The sequence below is a fragment of the Schistosoma haematobium genome, chromosome 7 (assembly GCF_000699445.3).
Source record: "Schistosoma haematobium chromosome 7, whole genome shotgun sequence".
Taxonomy (NCBI): Eukaryota; Metazoa; Platyhelminthes; class Trematoda; order Strigeidida; family Schistosomatidae; genus Schistosoma; species Schistosoma haematobium.
Window position 1 is genome coordinate 5,026,413 of NC_067202.1, and position 19,370 is coordinate 5,045,782.

The 19,370-nt window shown below is 35.9% G+C and overlaps 1 protein-coding gene across 2 annotated transcripts in view; it reads left to right on the forward strand.

Moving 5' to 3' along the window:
- Positions 1 to 673: 673 nt before the first annotated feature.
- Positions 674 to 19,370, forward strand: part of MS3_00009470 (uncharacterized protein) — an 81,906-nt gene continuing 63,209 nt past the window's right edge. For both annotated transcript variants that reach the window (XM_012936799.3, XM_051217849.1), the window contains exons 1-4: positions 674 to 771; positions 13,451 to 13,812; positions 15,452 to 16,033; positions 16,787 to 16,957. In XM_012936799.3, the coding sequence (XP_012792253.1) occupies positions 13,710 to 13,812; positions 15,452 to 16,033; positions 16,787 to 16,957 (856 nt within the window). In that variant the 5' untranslated portion in view covers positions 674 to 771; positions 13,451 to 13,709. The remainder of the gene's footprint in view (positions 772 to 13,450; positions 13,813 to 15,451; positions 16,034 to 16,786; positions 16,958 to 19,370) is intronic.

The window sequence follows — 19,370 nt, forward strand, 5'->3', positions numbered from 1 at the left end:
AGGTGTATATTTAAACGTCTGAAATGACATAATTGTAGAAAAAAGTGTTAGGTAATCATTTGGAGTAAGACTGACCTAAGAAAACGATGCCTGTTTAGCGTCTTAGATAAACTGGCCTCTAAAAGTTCAGACATGAGAAAATAAAATAATAGGAGACTTTAACATACCTGTTTAGGGTGTGTGAACTATGGAATTTACAATTGGAAGAGATATTAACCGTTTTCCAGGAGATCTTTGCAAACGAAGAAGTCGGCATAACTTTAGAGAGACTGAATCAGATTTTAGTTTTTAAAAATCAAGTTGGCATGAAATATATAACTATTAGCATAAACATTTTACCCTTCAGTCTTTGAGCCACTGAAATATTTAGCAGTCTGAGTGCGCTGACATACTGAGGACAGTAGGTAGTTTGCAAATTAGTGAATTCAAATTAAACTGCATGATTTAGAATTGCGAGGACGAGTACAAGGCCATAACACAATTAAGTCTCTCAAATTGAGTATCGTGATTCAATAATACTTATGAGAAATTCAGCGATGTTCATAGGCTTACATGCAAAGTTACTACATAAATTCAACAATCGTCATGTATTCTGGTGGTTTTAAACTACGACAATTTATTATTCATTAACAAGTCACCACCTTTTTAACGCTTCATTTTCTTGTCTCGGATTCGAAAGAAGTATTGGCGGGTTCCATTGAGAGCGCGGGTATCAAGTTCGTGATTCTTCTGGGGACTTTCTGGCATAAGCTTGTTTTCATGCACTGATGAGTAAGTGACCAATATTGTTGACTTTAAAAAATATATATATACATATACATATAATAATTTTTGTTATCTGGTTTTACGAAATAAATCATCAGAGCTTGTCGGAATAATTGAACTAGATACGTTAATACAAACTGGTTAGTGTTGTAATTTCAAGCCTTATGACGCCCTCGTTTAAATCCGTCATCAGGGTATTCTGGTCTGTTTGGTGCAGCAGCCGTCATTCAATGTTGGCTAAGATTTTATAAATGCTTCTTGAGATCTCGAGTTTCGTACTCCGAAACATTAACACAGACTACTCAAGACGATAACTTGGAAAATAATGACTAGAATATATGGGTAAAAATACAAGCAGTAGTGTCACGAATAGCCTCTACAGTACAACTCTTGTTTCTTTACTACTGCTACTTTTTTCTGTTCAATATAACTTGATGAAGTTTTGAAAATCTGTTGGGGGGTGGTTGAAGTACCTGTTATTTTGAAGTTTTGTCAAACGTAGCCTTACCGCACTATTGCTAAGAAGTCATCAAAAAAATTAATGATCCACTGTCTACTATACGTGAAGCCATGTCTGTAGGTTTATAAGGAACTTTATTAGGTCCTCGTTCTTCAAAATTAGAAAATTAATGAGTTAACAGCCAAAAGGCAAAAATATAAACGCATATTTTAAGAGACTGTTAAATTTTCAAGTGTACATAAAATAGGACTTGTTATACTCATAACTACCGTCGACCTCTTCGGACTGTACTGGATAGTTTCAGAGGATTTCCTAAAGTATTTATAAAGAAACCCATTAGTACCGTGAGTCTTTGAAGTCAGTTACTGTTCAGCTCAATTATATGCAAAAGTGCAAGGTGCGTGACTAGAGCTTTCGTAGTAACCTCAATCCATGGTTGTCTGTTTTACTTAACATGACTCGAAACCAGTCACATGTGCATTTAGTATTCCTTTAATTCTAGAGCATAAAGTCATTCCACAAACTGCTCTTCTGTTTTATTTTGGGAATGAAGGTTTTTTGGTGAGGCTATAATTTATGGACGACCTTTGAGCGACGCTGAAGTGACCTTGATAGTGAACAACTAATTAGGACTAAATGAGGGTTTTAAAGCAGTTAGAATTTTCATTTACAGTTGATGGTTAGGGTTTAAAATTAGATTTAGGGTTTTCACCACAAACTGACATCAGCTATAATGCCCAAACTCTATTTAGCCAAATGTATGAATGGATTCCGCGCCCGAATTCGTGACTCGTTATCTTATATCTGATCGGTTCGTCCATAAATTATAGTCTCGCCGGTTTTTTCACTTCTGTTGACTTTGTTTTCGCCTCTCGTATTTTGCGTTGGTTTACCGTGTGAATACTCGAATTGATACACGCGTACCAGATCTTACATTTAGTGTTTGTTTGCCAACTCGAACTCATCAATGGGGAGTTGTCACTACGAACCTATGATACATTGTAACTGCTTTATCGTTGTAGTCGTTTTTCTCATTTTACGTATACGTAGTCTATTCCGTCTTCTAAACAGACAATCAAACTAGTCTCTTAGAGACTTTCGGTTGTGCATGACCTTGTAAATTCCATTCGTATGTTTCTATTTATGCTTAGCTTATGCGTATGGTGTCCATAATCTACTCATTTGTAGTTTATACAATGCTCACCTTATATAGATTAACTTACTCTTTATTCTTTGGTTCTTGGCTAAATGTCAAAGTTCCATATTCACTGTTCTTTTGTCGTTCGTCTACTTTCCGTATATATATCCGAAATATATAAATCCTAAACATATTTCGTAGTCGATTTCTTCACATTTACGTTGTATCAACGTGATCAGTCGGCTCAGTGGATACGAAGCTACGTAGTATCGCTATTTTCTTTAGCACCATTCATCATCGTCATGGAATCAAAGCAGTGCTCCATCACCTAGATATGACACATATTTGTCAAACATGCGTGGTCCACTTTTTAGTTGCCACAGTAACCCCGAAGAGCTAGTTCACACCAACACAGAAAGTGAGCTATGTTGAGCCCGTCGATCGGTTCACACGTCTTAAGTAACTGGGCTAAAAAACCTTCACTAGGATACGCTGCGATATAATTAGATTCCTTCATAATTCGTTTTGTGACTGAAATATATGCTTATTATAAGTCGAAAATAAAAACTCACTAACTATTGATGTGAAACGTGTAAGGCACTGGACATCAGCTGGTCACTTGTTGTATTAGTCTAGTAATAAGCTTGTCTCAATAAAAATGACTCAATAACTACCGGTTCATGCGTTACTGTAAGCCATATATAATGGATTGGCGTCAATAATACTACGAAATTGCCAAAAATGGAATAAAAGACCAAATATAAGTTGCACCATATATTTATTTCCTACTTTAAAGTTTGCTCAAGGTTTCATGAGTAGTGACAAAGTGGGGCATGTAGTTTAAACAATATGGTTTTCTTTGTTGGTTTTCAACGTTTTGATATCACAATTCATCCCCATATAGCAAACCCATCAGCATCAAGAAGTCCGGTTTCATAATGGAGGCCTTGTTGGTAATGATTTCAGTAGAATTCAAATAAATTTTAAGGTGATCGGTTGTATATCAGCCCCCAAATACCCTGATACGGCCTAGAGTAGGGTGAGTCAGCTCTCACTCGAAATGCTCTCACCTGGACGCCACTGCCAGGGAAGTCCTACTCACTGCCTTCTTGTGGCGGGGGTGTTGTTTACAAGATTCAGAGGACGGAAAGCGAATGTTCGGCGCTTTAACCGGATTGATGCACACGAGAAGTCCACGTAAGACGTTGGAAAACCCTGATCCCAAACCAATGGTGCACATGGGCTCCAATATCCTGAAGGAACAAATGTCGTATAAAGCAATCGTTGGTCACTGGCTATCATGGGACTGCATCTTTTAACGTTGCTCCATTGCCTTGTGGATCAGACTTTTAGGTCAAAGGCTTCAGGTGTGGCCCTCTAGGACAACCACCTGCTTCTGTTTGGGCATCCGCGCAGTATCCCAGCCCACACACAAATCAAGTGACTTGTGTGGCGCATATGTACTTGGTGCCCCTTTGTACCAATATTTGTGTTCAAATAAATAAATAGTAAATAATGATTAGGGTTTCTGAACGGAGTTATTACCACTAAACATAATTATGCTAAAAATGCATTAAAAGTCCATAAAGTAATGTGTCGAAAGTTGATCTGAAATCCACCCCGTCACCACTGTTGTGATATCTCTTGTTACGACCCAGCTACTTATTGATTAGTATTCTTCGGACACGACTTCACTCAACAATTCCCCAAATCAAAACACGGTTGAACAGGAATGCACTTGTATTCCAAATCAACAAGGTCGGTTGGGATTAAGGATTCTCAGTAAGAAACGTTAGTATATCTGTAGTTTTACAAGATTAAATTCTAGAATCTTCTCCAAGTGTCCGCTAGCGCTGGTCGGCTAAAAAATAACCAATTAGTCTGCTCCAACATAATCCTGTATGGAACATACTTTAATCCAAACTATATCCTACCAACGGATTTCCCTCATAAGTTGTGTTTAGGGATCTCACATTCCCGAGAGATGAATGGGGGCTTGTGCTTCGTATGACTGACTACTGCCTACTTTGATGGGCGGTGTTGTTTGATACAGTGGTGGGTTGGAAGGTGGAGGCGGTTAAATAAAAACATGGCATTAATCTATGAACTCACTGATAATTGGACTAAGCCATGTAAATAGGAACGAACCGTCGACTTGTGGTCAGCTTGACTATCGTAACCCATGGTTAGACTTTGGGTAACATGACTCAGTCTTTTACAATGACGTAGGTACATTTCCTCCTTGTCTTCCTTCAGAACCTGAGTCTTGGAATACCATATTTTCCCCTTTTTTATTATCACTACTTATACTGCCATTAATTCTACTAATCTAGGATGTCTTAATAATTTTACCTCGCTGTGCTAATTTGGTGTGCCGATTTGAACGGATGTACGTTATGTGTCAACTTGTACATTGTACGTGATTGTTTGACTGATTATTTCATTCCACCAGCTTTATATTTCTGTCATTCATTTTCTTAAAATACCTGAAAAATGAGCATTTCAGGAGTCTGGTACACTTACAGCCAAATAATTTACCCATAATATATAGGATACAGTTGTATTATGTTAGTATGCTACTAAAAGGTAGTTTATAGAGTATTTCAAGGTTGTAAAATGTGTATGCTCTCCAATTAAATTGGTAATGGAGAACGGTGTATAAATTCAGGGGCATCTATACGTAAACATATGGCTGTTCGTTGTAGTTACTGTAATCACTGAGAACTATCCATATACTATTATTATTTAATTTATTTAAACAAACATTGGTACAAGAAGGCACGAAGTATATATGCGCCACACCGTCATTCGATTTGTGTCAGGGCTGGAATACTGCCTGGACGCCCTAACTGGGGCAGTTGGTTTTCCTTGGGGGGCCACTCCACGAGCCTTTGATACAGAAGTCTAATCTACCAGACAATGGAGCAACGTTGGAAGGTGCAGTTTCATGGTAGCCAGTCACGAACAATAGGTTCATACGCCAATTGTCCCATCAGGATCCTGGAGTTTATGTTGACCATTGATTCGGAATCAGGGTTTTTCAACTTCCCTAGGTTGAGTCCTCTGTATCCACCAACCTGATCCGCGTGCTGGACATTCGCTTTTCGTCCTCTCAATTTCGTAAATAACACTCACTTAGAGGGAAGGCAGTTAGTAGGATTTTCCTGTCACTGATTGTATACGTGTGGCTATTTGAGAACATTTGGGGGCAATATCCATATACACTAGGCTCGCTTAGATTTCAGAGTAAAATCTTTACGAAAATAACTAAGTCAATTGAAATTTGTGACATATGCTGCCATTGCTTTTAGGTTTAAAATCTAATCTAACATTATTGTTTGCAGAACACTAATCTCAATATTCTTAAGTTAGAACCTATTGTGTCTCAATCTCAGCAGACTTAATCAGAATGATCGGTATTTTAAGCGTTATTCCAATAACCTTGGTTTAACACAGTAGGTACTATGTAGATCTGTGTTTTGGTTTAGACATCTTATTTCGAATTCTATGCTTTTTAATTCCTAATTTTCCTGTTTTATTTTTACTTCAATAACTTATATTTTGAGTCGTATCTTCGATACCTAATCTTTTCTATTACCACTGGTACAATTATTACTTCTATCACTGGGATTCAGCCTATTAATTTCACCTCTCTTTGCTAAATGGGGTATGGCAACTCGAACCGATATACATACGTACCAGGTTCTGTATTGAGACTGACTGGCTAATTTTTTTTAAAAAATCCACTCCTATCTTATTCTAATAAAGGTTTATAGTGGTATTACCGAATGATCTATCTTCACAATATTTATGTTTACCCTCATTAACATAGTAGCCTAGACTCATCCCTTATGGTGAAACGTTCCAATTAGTCAGTCATCGTCAAGCTAGAGCCTAAGGCAAATATGTGTTAGCTCATGTTGGGATATCATATTTAACATAACGAGATAAAACTAACAAGACGAATAACAGAAGAATCAAAATAATGTAATAACAACGACAATGAAGATGACTGGTTATTGAGAATATGGTCCGAAAAGACAATGAAAAAGCATGTGTGGAGGAAGACTGGAAGATAAAGGGTGAGTGCATTTCACTACTGTGAGCGACTTTAAGCCATATCACCCCATGCCTTCGATTGTTGTTTGAAGTTATCTCGCGGACCCCAAATAATTCTTCAAAGACACCAATAATCAGAAACCCGGAGTGTACTTATGTCTTCTACCTCCACATACTGTTTCGTAGCCATAGAGTAATAAAAAGCAAACTGTCCTTTGGTTGGTGTATTTAATCAACTGTGTGATTTCTATTTGTGGAGTGACAATTGAAATCATTCAATGTGTAGTGAGAGTTAAATTAGCTTATACTATTCTGGGCAATCTATGGTGCCGTTATAACGCTAATTTGGGTATGAAAAGTCGTGTATACGTTGCATCTGACTTCATTATCAAACGAGAAAAATGACTATACCTTGTTAAAGCATTGAAGCTAGTTGGTTAAAGCTACTGATTAGTATGAGTTACGTCCAGTTATTCTTGTTGACCAGCAGTATATTTTATAGTTTAATGGCTAATGCAAGCTGAAAATAGAATAGTTACCCATTAATAACAGTATACGGTGATGACTCGATATCATAGTTTCGTTGAAGTTGAATAATTAGGTGATTGATTTCCAACATAGTAATTCAGTGATATTATGCTTCTTGTAAGATATAAAGCTCCTAAATTCACGTCTATGTCATAACGTCAGTGTATATTACCAACGGTTGTATACAGAAACAAAACAACTATCCACTGACTTTACTTGTCATTCATTTAGCATCAGCTCATGAAAAAATTCCAAATTTCACTAGTTTTACACATTATCGCCTTAGTTAAATGCTTGAAAATGTTTATAGTTATCTTCCTGATTAGTAATAACCTACTTGGAGCCCGGACCGAGGTAATCTTAAATACCCTATCCCAGATAGAGGCTCAGCATTTTACTCTAGTACGTTGACGCCTGTGATAATCATTTATCGGGTCTGACCGAACGCGTAGTTTCGTCAGTATGGAGGCCCTCGGACTATCCCTCAGAAAATTTACAAAGTAATGACTCAGTGGCTAAGCCACTCTCATTCCAGCCTTGTGAGCCCTAGGTTCGAACCTCGCTTCACCCACTTCAGTTTTGCCGACCGGATAGTATCACTAACCTTAGAGTGGACCGCGAAGCCAAATGCACTCCTGTATCTAGTAGATGAATTAAACCGATTTATTAATTATCTTTAACAAAGTACTGATCTGAAGCATTACAATACATTCTGTTTATTGATTACATCCTGTTATCGGTACACTGATGTTAGTGATTGTTTATTTCAGACAACTCTAAATTCAATTTTTCTTTTTTTCTCTCTAAAACTCTTTAAACTGAATTTTCCTACTATAGTCATATCCGTTCATGTTCTATGTTATAACTATATAAATGCTTTAGTCATATATATCTAGCATAATATATAAAAATTCGCCAATAATATCTGTCACGCATGCATACAATTTGTCATCTGGACAACTAGTCAGTGTTATGTGGAATTGTTTTTTAGGTGTGTTATATTTTCTACTTGTTACATTATTTTCAGTCCTACTGGTTTAAACAATATTACTATTAGTTGATGTACGCGTGAAATTTGTTACCCTTATTTTACCAACACACATACACACACATTGTATATCTATCTCATCTCACAGTTCCAGTGTTCATATGTGACTTTTTGTTTAAACAGCGGTGTTCATATGTGCTGAAAAAAACACACTTATTTCAAGCATGAAACTGTAAATACCGTTATGTGGAAAGAGTTTGTGGTTGTTTATTTGTTGTTAGTTACATTTTCTTCGTAATATACCAAAACGTGCTGATGAGCTAACCTCATTGTACAAACAAAATTAAAAGAATATTGAAATTGAGTAAATTTGGTCCGACTTTGATTTGTTTATTTGAATTTTGTTCGGCAAATTGGATTGTCGTGTGTCAGATATTTCAGTCATTTTTGTCATGTTATTGGTACTTTAAAGAACTTGTATGGTGACTTTTTTTATCAGTTCATAATGATGATTGAGTTTAAGAATGAAGCCACTTAATTTTTTCCTTCAGTAAGAAAAAGGATTAGTAATTTAAGCATTCAAGTTTCAACTATAGAATTTTCTTGAATTCTTGGACCGATGTATGTCAACCGTTTACAACCTGGAAGCACTGGACGGCCTTTTTTTCCTGGTATGGGACTCCGTAGTAGTGAGCATCCATGATTAGAATTATGTACTGTGTACAGGTTGTTAGGAATTTTCATTTATAAGTTTCGAACTTTTTTCTATGAAGTTTACTTACCTCTGTCGTGAAATACATATTTACATTTACTGTTAGGTAGTTAAAAGTAGTCACTGGGAAATCCCTGGGTTTAGGTTTCGTGCTAGTTGGTACTTTTCAACCAAGTATACCGACAGGCTTGTGGAAATTGATGCTCATCGTGGGACTCAAACCTACCTCGCCTTTATGGTCTGAGATGATAATACTGGGCTATTCAGGCTGCCAATGACTGACTTCCTGTTGGACTGAGTTATTTACACATACATTGATTTCTATCTGTTTATCTAGAAAAGTTTTATTAGTATAATGCGGATGTAGCTATGTAGTGTTTTTTTACCGACATGAATCATAGTTGTAATACTAAAATGAACTTAATTTAATGAATTGATTGGAATTCCATCAAGATTTTCCCAAGGAGATACATTGTTTCTTTTCACACAATGTGAAAATGTTTGCGAAATATCCCTCATTTATATAGTCTGTATTCGTCACGGAGTTTTCCGATTTGGTGTTTCGTTAAAAACCAGAAAGCATTGAACAGATTTTATCCTAGTATGAGCCTCCTCAGTAGGATGGACACATGACCACCCCGCTAGGGATTAAATCTTGAACTACCAGGTCCCACAGCGAATGCTTGACCATTCTTGTTTTGCTGATCTACTTTTTTTGGAGTGGGGTGATGCTTTCGAAGAAAAATTCAACTAATAAGTTTGTAGGAAACGTATTATTCGTGTATATAACTCTTAACGCGTCTATAGATGAGGTTTCATGCAAAAACTCCTATGACCACCTTGTCATGAATTCACTAATCGATTAGTTTTAAAAAATTTACCATGTAAATGTTATGTTCACTACTTGATTAACGCAGAATATAGTATATAACCACGGCACTCGAACGTATAAAACCCCACTGTCGCAAAATTAGAAGACAGGAGAAAACTGAAGAAGTGTTTGTTGGATAAGAATCAAAATGCACAGAAAATCATGGGTATTTATATATATTAGCGTTTGTTATAATATCTTTATAATTCAGCCAATCCGCAAAGAGGCAAGTTATGCTACTAACCAATAATAGCATGCCACGTTGATATGCTAGAAAGCTTCATCATGTTCTGATTGGATGGAAACTCTTCGGTTCCTTTTGAGCCTCTGGAAGCTCTGCCATAATTCTCGGAAGCTGTCCTAACAGTAATGTGTTAAAATTTGATTTACTCATTACATTTTTCTAAATACGTTTCACCTACTTCGAGGTTATTAGTTTATTAGATTCATTAAATGAATAGAAGAATTCACTTAATTTGAAACGCTTAAATTCTAAGAACATAAAATCCCAAGGTTTTAAAGAAACAAATTTCTTGTATTTATTATTTTTTCCCAACAATCGACAATAAAAACAGAATAGCTTCTTTCTTTTTTTGGTTTATTTCAATTAAGTAGAAATCTAGCTGTTTTGTATTAGTCGTGTTATTTTCTATTTCAAATAATAAATTATCAGAATGGGTTTAGTGGAGATTTTAAAAATTTCACTGGTTGAAATCATGAGTCAATTGAAGCTAGACCGCCATGGAAAACCTGGAAGCACTGGATGGCTGTTTTGTCCTAGTGTGGGACTCCTCAGCAGTACGCATCCACGATCCCGCCCCCGCGAGATTCGAACCCAGGACCTATCAGTCTCGTGCGTGAGCGCTTAACCATTAGACCACTCAGCCGGCATCCAACGGTGTTAATGTCTAACTTCAACTAATCCACGAAGTTGCGCCACCGTACACCATTGTCTAGTGAGAAGCCGTTACCAGTGGAGTTCAACCAGGTCTGTTGTGAGATAGGAACTCACTGAAGACAATGGTTTACGATGGCGCAATTTCATGGATTGGTTGAAGTTAGGTTTTAACACCGTTGGATGCCAGCTCAGTGGTCTAATGGTTAAGCGCTCATGGTTTCAACTAGTGAAATAATAAATTATCATGAAAATATTTGTTAAATAAGATTGTTGTAATTTCTGATGCAGAATGATAAATATAGTATGCCTTGTTTGTAGGAATAATTTTTCTGGTTAGCGTTTTTTTAGCGAGTTAGTTTTCCACGGGATGGGGACGCTGACCCCATGCCCAACCCTCCTCCTTTATCCGGGCTTGGGACCGGCAGTAGCCCCCAGAGGGACTCCAGGCGGAGTTTGTAGGAATAGGGACCACGTATCGAGTGTCTAGATTAATTGATTCAGATCCTCAAAATATATCGTTACACATATATGGTGTTGATAGAATAACTTCTAATAGATTGATTTCCAATGTGTGTGTGTTATAGTATAGTAGGCAAAGATGTTAGTCGTCTATCACGTTCTCGGCTTTTTATTTTCAAAGTGAATAATATTTACCACAAAATAAATATGGATATATTTCGTCTATTTTAATGCATGATACAAACCACTTTCGTCACACGTTGTGTATTAAAATATCTAAGTATTCATTTGAAAGTTATGTATGAGTCTGTTGAACTGTGCATATATAGAACTTAATTATAACTTCATTGTAAAGAAGACCTTTTCACTGAATTGCTTGTTTGTTTTATGTGCGACATTGTAAAGTTGTCAAACATAAACTTGTGCTCAAATCATGAATCAACCGAAGTTAGATAATAATTGAAAACCTAGAAGCAATGGAGAATCGTTTCATTTTAGTATGTGACTCTACTCATCAGTACACCACGGCACTGGAAGTCAAAACCAGGACGTTCATTTTCACTTGTGAACTCTTAACCTCTAAGCCAGTGAACCGGAATACAATGGCGTATAAGCGTAAGTTGCTTACCCAGTGTTATGAATTGATTGGAATCAGATATCAGCTCAATGGTTAAGCGTCCACACACGAGACGGAAAATGCTGTCTTGGATTCCCGGTGTCGGGGTTGTATGCGTGCACTGCCGAAGGGTTTGATACTAAAACGAAATGATCATCCAGTACTTCCAGGTCTTTAACGGTTGTCTAACTAAGATGGGTTCGTAATCTCAGTCAAATTCAACAGTCTCCACAACCCTGTTCTAATAAACTTTTAACTCGAACAAAAAATTGACTTTTCTATTGGTAAAGACTACCGGAATTTTCAAGAAGAATGATACAAAATAGCAGGGTTTGATGTAGACCTACATTTCACATAGTATTCTGAGAGATTAATCAAAATTTTTGTATCTCTTTGCAAATCGTTTATTTTTTTTTGCCAAGCAACACATTTTACTGTTTTGTTTCATGTGTAAACTTTGTTTAAATCCGCATTTATATTCCTGTTATTGTTTAATGTAAAATCTTTTAAACCATAAGATAAATCTTCAGGATAGTTACAATTTTATCATTTTGATCCTAATTACTGAATAAGTCGTTTAAACATAAGTCTTTCTGATATAATGAGGGTCTTGATTCATTCTATGTACGAGTGATTTAAAAAACTGACTATACTATTTACCTAAGTCTACTCTTCTGCTAATATTTTGTACATAAGCACGTTACTTCATTCGATAAAATTTTATCCTATTGAGTAGCTGTATTGTTTTCTAATGTCAGTCTATTTGAGTATTCTCTTCAATAATTCAGTCTTGTGAGAACAGCTATCACTCGGTCAAATTGTATAGTAACCTATCATCTATCGACCACCGTTTTTTTTTTTACATTTTTATGATCGAAAGTCAGCTCATAAAATCCTAACTCTACAACACTTTCACTCATCATTAAGTAATGAATTTAAACTAATCTACATATTTTACAATTGAACCAACCGACTTGTAACATCTGAAAATCTCAAAGTCTAGACATGGACAAAGTTTATGCATGTATAAATATCATTTAATTCAGAGTACATTTAAATGTTACAAATTAAAGCATTTTTATTCCTTACTCTGTTCTTCACTTATCTCGTGAAGGCACTAACTGTTCATCTGGGTCACTTCATAGGGTACTGATTACTTGATTAGGATCCGCGCGATAATCGAGATCAGTGGTTGGTGCATCGGAGGGCGGGTATTGACACAAATAATAAATCAACTCATTCATCAGGTACTTAGAGTCACACTCCAAGTGTGCGGGCTAATGACACTACACGGTCGATCAAACTGAAGTAGGTGGAGAGCGATTCTAACACAGGATCTCGTGGCTAAAAGTCAAACGTCTTGACCACCAGACATGGCTCAAAATCGATCACAATAATCCAGATGCTTTCACCTTACGTCTTCCTTTCTATCTTGAGTTTTGAAACCATCTTAGATTTTTTACCCTGCAAATCCATTTTATCTTCTCGAATCATATTATTATATCTTCTATTACCCTTGAGTGATTTATTAATTTCATTTAAACCCATAAATATCGGTACAAGGCGACACCAAATCTATATACGCCACAGTTCGTCATCCGATTTCTGTGAGGGCTGTGATATCACTCGGGTGCCCAAACTGAAGCAGGTACTTTCTTTAAGGGGTCGCTTCACGAGCCTTTGATACAGAAGTCTAGTCTACAAGACAATGGAGCAACGTTAGCTAGATGCAATCCCATGTTAGCCAGTCACCAACAATAGGTTCATACGCCATTTATCGATGCAATCTTCACAGGATACAAATATACCAACCAAGATTAATAAAAATTCAATCAAAATATGAACAACAGGATAACCGAATTTATTTGAAGTTAAAATGTCAATTATTTGATTTTTTTTTCTTTTGTACGTTAGAATATTTCATTGTATATATTTGTTATAATTTTCTCTTTTTAGGAGACCCAATTTCACCGTCATAGTAACTGAGAAAAAAATATATTCTTTGTGTTTGAAGTTTTTATTTTCAAATGAAAATGTTCATCTAATTTTCTACTCACTAATTAACAATTTCTTCTTACGTAGTCGAATAGCAAAAAAACAAGAAAAGAATCTTATTTTCAATGTTAAAATTACCAACGACATCATTTCTATCATTAACATTATTATTAGTACTACTGTTGTTATCATTACCATTGTTAATCCTTCTTTTTACAAAATGACTATTTCAAATAAATTTGGATGTTTTTCAATTATCCATCCAAGTGTATTATTACTTATTCCTTTAGTGTTATTCAATACAACTAGCGCCAGTTTGCAGAGTAAGTAGTTTTGAATACGTTCTCTCTCTTGTACATTATAGTTATTATTTTCATATATACATGGGGCTAACTGATCAGTGTCATGTATATTGTGTTCTTTTTAGTGTGATCTAATACACTTCAGTTATACAGGAGGTCAGGCCACAACCCCGATAGCTTAATGCTAACATCTCTGACTGTGAATTCGCGTGATAGGAGATCATTTCCACCAGGGAATATCAATCTCCTCAGGATTACAAGGACACCTTCCTGATGAGTTGTAGCAAATAACACGAAATCCCTATATCGAGTAGGGTTTCATGTTGACTACCTCCAACCACCACCTTTACGTAATTAATCGCTGAGCAGTGACTAACGTCGTCGGGCTTGTTTAGCCATCGTAGTAGGGCGGATTAGATTCTACCGATCAATTTCTAATGTTCCCATGAGTTTCTTAATGAATCGACATTGCATGCACTATGTTGGGTAGGTGTTGAAGATGATCACCAAGGTTTCCTGTCGACTGCTTTCAATTGCCTAACAGAGATGCGTATATGTTATCCCTTGCAGATGAGTAAGAATTACATTAGTGAAGGTTTAACTCATTGTCTTAGGTATTCATTCATAGGGTAACGTGTTTTTGGTTTTCACTTTGTTCAAAATTTAGTAAGTTTAACATCGAACACAAGTGTGGCTCATTGCATGAGATACAAAAACCTTAGATTAGTTGTTGGGTTAGACTTATTATGAAGTCCACCCAATAAATACGACTAAAGTTGTAAAAATATACAATGCATCACTTTTCTTTACTTCAAAATACTTCTCACTTGTGATAATGCATCTGTTCTGTCTGCATTTCCTTTGTTCATATCATACCTAAAAGTCCTTAGAATTTATACTCTTCATCTATCTCATCGTTTTTTCCAACTTCAAATATTTTACTGGAACTGTGCGTACAGACAAATTGCCCGTATACTACAATTCATCACCAATCATCCAGTCAGTGAATTAACTGTTAAAATAGACAAAGCGTATACGTTTACGTCAACGTTTGGCACTATGCTTGCAACCTTTTTGGTTTTGCACTGTTAGGCTTAATTCACTTGAATAAGCTATCTACATAAAGACACATCAACAGTTGACGTTTCACCAAATATTTTAACAGTTCGGTTCCCATAGTGACTGGACAAAGTAATATATGTAGTTGTGTATATATGGGAAAACTATGCACACAACTTAATTTTCCGGTAATGAAGTTAACCTATCAGTTTTTTTCTGTTGATGAATATCATATTATACAAAAATGTACGAAAAATTTTGTAAATTGTAAAACTTATTGATTTCTATTGAAATCACGAACCGATCTAAGTTAAACAATGGCTGTTTCGTCCTAATGTAGGACTCCTCAGGAGTGTACATCAACGACCTGGACACCGGGACTTCAAGGCAGGATTTTCAATCTCTTGCGCAAACACCTAACGTCTAGACCATTGAGCCCGTGATTCAGTGGTATACAAGTTTAACTTTAATCAGTTCATGATATTTCTTGTCCATTTTCTATTGTCTTCTGTGCGTAACACGTTTTTCACTCCTCCAACACGATGTATTTTGTATGTTGTTTTAAAAATCCTTTTATTTTTTTACTTTTGTTAAAACATAGTTATACCGCATTTCACCAGCCTACCTCCATCTATCTCACAATTTGTATATCCATCAACCGATGGTACCAGTTTCCCACCACTTGAACTTGTATGTCGAGCATGGCCACCTAATTCTAAGCTGCATATTTTAGCCCAACAATTGACATCTCCAGGATTCACTGATCCAACATTTGGTGCAAATCCTATTGTTTCTACTTCATTAATTGCTGTCAATCCTAATCATCATAGTAATAATAATAACAATAATAATAATGGATTAATGCAATTACCTTATGGTCTTGGCAGTCAACGATATGCTATTTTATCCTCTACACAAATCACTAACTCTTATCAACCAAATTTAGATGGTACTATTTCTGGTAATAGTGGTTATCAGTCAGTTAATCCATTGATTATTCATGAAACTTTAACTGATGCAATTCGTGACAATCCTGCAGCTGGATCTCATGACGAAGTTGCTATTCGTCTTATAGTTTCTAGTCAATCAGAATTAAGTCAAGTGGAATTAATACGGTTACACTGCTTAGCTACTACTTCGTTTGGTCGTAAATTAAGTGCACCATTCCGTGTGCTTCCTGCTAGTAAGTTTCGATTATTTTTATTTTATTACAAAATAGTTTAAGAATTCTATTATTGTTATGAATAATGACTTGTAATTTCCTGGTGTTGATATTGTGAACTGTAATTGATCAGTCTCTGTTACTATATTCTACAGCCTGAGCAGATTGTATCGGAATAGCGTTATATCACAATTGTTATTAGCTGTCTAAACTCAGTAGCTTAATGGATAACACGTTGAGTGTTCGAGGCGAAAGGTACTGGGTCCAAGCCCTGATGTGAAAATCAATCCTGGAATGCAGGCACATCCATCCGACGAGTCCTAAATTTAACGAAGTGCTCATCCTAAATTACATTAATAGTCACATATCAAATATGCTGAATTTTATATTCTATGTTTAACAGTTCTTTTCTAACTCAATACTTTTTAATTAAACTTTAATTAGTGTCGTAACTTGGTGATTAGGGCGTTCGAATTTCAGTCACTAAGTCTCAGATTCAAATCTGGCTCCACCTACTTCCGTTTAGGCAACCGGGTAGCATCATTACCTCTCTCACACTTAGAGTGTGCCTCTTACCCAAGTACCTGGTGAATGAGTCTATGGAGTGTAATGTAATCTAGACTGCTCGCTCATATTTCCCCCTCATTTAATGCATAATGTTTCCAATTTTCTTGATCTCTCTTTTCACCTTATCGCTCTCATACACTAAGTCTTTGCCATCCTTTTTTTTCTGATGATGTCAATATATTTGTTCTTTTTTCGATTTCTTTAAAGGTTTGGGTTCATTCCCAACTCCTAGAAGTGGTGGACCATCTTCATCTCACACTGAAAATGTTGAGTTTCTACGAGGGAATATTGCTATTGTTGACTGTTATTTGCCAATTAATAGTTTTCCTAAACCATTAATTGAATTTGAATTAAACAACACTGTTATTGATCTTACAGGTAAGTAAAAATTCTCTATGTATATCACGCGTATTCGGAATCAACTTCTAGTTCTAGGTTTATTGAAATAAAGAAAGGTTCGAAAAAATCTAGGTCACTAACTGTTCGTTCAAAATATGGTTGTAGTTACAAACTATCTGGTTTATATCCGCAACTAGTCGCCGTAGACTTTCGATGATACGGTTCAGAGTAGTTTACAGTGTAGGAAGATGCACTCACTTTTTATCGTCCTCTCCATCTTAAATTCTAATGTTCTCTCACATTAACTCGGTCTTGTCTAATCTTACTTTTCAAGTTATCCTTTACATTGCCATTACTACTAAAACTGTCCCGGCCCTTTTTTTACTATATATATCTTGGTAAATTCATCTCGTTGTGACACATTACGAGGGGGCTTTAGCGGCCTATCTTCGTTAATTAATCACCATGATAACCGTTGTTATATAAATCCCAACGCTTTTTGAATTCGGAAGGCATTAAGAAGCGGAGACTACGGTTTGTTAACGGATAGCACATGTAACAAAGTTACAAACACATCGAGCGAATCGGAGTAGAGAGGCCAATATATGTATGTGAGCGAATACAGAGGTGAATTTATGGTTAAATGTAATCAAGGCTCAGCGATGCATGTCAAAGACTTTTAATAGGATTTGAGTACATATATTTATATATTTCCATACATGGTAAGGAGAATGGTTGATCGAGAGAGAGAGAGGTTCAAGATATTAATATTCAAGCTAGCAAGAGATATGTGCGTAGGTTGTCCCATGTGATCAAGCATACACGTTTATACAAATATGATAGTGATGATGATAATAATAATACAAAGATATAATCGAATTGTTACTGTGCGAATAACATTGTCTGTTAAATAAGTTAATAAAAGGACTTGATCAAAGTTAACCGTAAGAAAAAGTAATTGTAAGAGGGTTGCTATAGTGGTATGGTAACTTGGTGCAAAGTATATCTGTGTCAGGCTCTACGTTAATAATAATGACTGACTGACTGGCCAAGTTTACAAACAGCTTTGCTTTAACAGCCTGAAAATATCACTAGCTCACATTACGAAAATATATGACTCAGAACAAAGTTGTTTTTGATTAATAACGTGTTATTACCACTTTAATTATTATTATGTATCAAGGAAATCTAGCTGAACACATAGTCCACCTAGCAACTCATGAATTTTCACGATCCTCAATAACATAATTGTGCGATATCAACCTAGCTAATTACCGTATTAAAATGTATATGGTTGAAGTATTGAGATTTTCGAACACCTTATTGTATGCTCGCTGTTTCAATCGCGCAATTAATAAATCTACCATCTTTTATTCACCTATTCTACGCATCATTTTGTGAAGCTTTGTAAGAGTGGTTATTCTTTAGCATACAAAATAACAGACAGAAAATATATTGAATAGTAGGTTGGAAGAAATGTAGGGGCGGCCAGACCAAAACATGGCACAAATCCATGAAGTCACTAGCAAGTGGACTGAGCTATGTTGGTAGGTGTAGACTACCTGGTTGGGATCGCGAGACAATAGCAACCGATGGTTAGATACCTTGGATGGCATGGCTCAAAATCGTTTGCAATGGCTCAAGTGCATCCAATCTTTGTGTCCTCCCAAATTTTAATCTTCTGAATTCTTCATGTCCCTTTCTTTTTTCTCTTTCCAAATTTATTTCACTGGGTTATACTCCTTGAATAACATCTTCAAACCCTGATGTTTCTGATTACTGCTTATACTCTTATTACCTCTACGATTACGGGATTTGAATCGACCACTGCATCTCTGTGCTAATGTGGTGTGGCAACTCGAACTGATGTACGTACGTATGAAGTTCTACGTTGTTACTGACTGACTGACTCTTACTACCTCTACCAATATGGGATTTGAATCGATAATTGTATCTGTGTGCTAATGTGGTATGGCAACTCGAACTGATGTATATACGTACGTATAAAGTTCCACGTTGTTACTGATTGACTGACTGAATAGTAGTATACTATAAATACCATGACATACTGACTCCGTTCCATTCTGTTATGAGAAATCACCATCACTGACGATGCTTATTGTCTAAATAAAATATCTCATTGCTGTCACTTTCACTTTTAAACTTGCTTTTAATTTTAACATTCATCAACCGAACTATCTAACATGGTAAGACTGAAAATATGACTTGTTTCTATAAAATCTCTATCATAGTGAAATATGTATTTATCATCTCCTTCAATCAACTAGGAAAAGTTTTAATATCTGATTTATACTATTCAACGATTTTTGTTAAAATCAGTTTATAAGTAGAATATTGATAAAAACAATATTTACTGATTTGATGTTTGTATTTAATACAATATGTAGTTGTTCATACTTGACAACTAACTATTCCTATCACATAATGTACA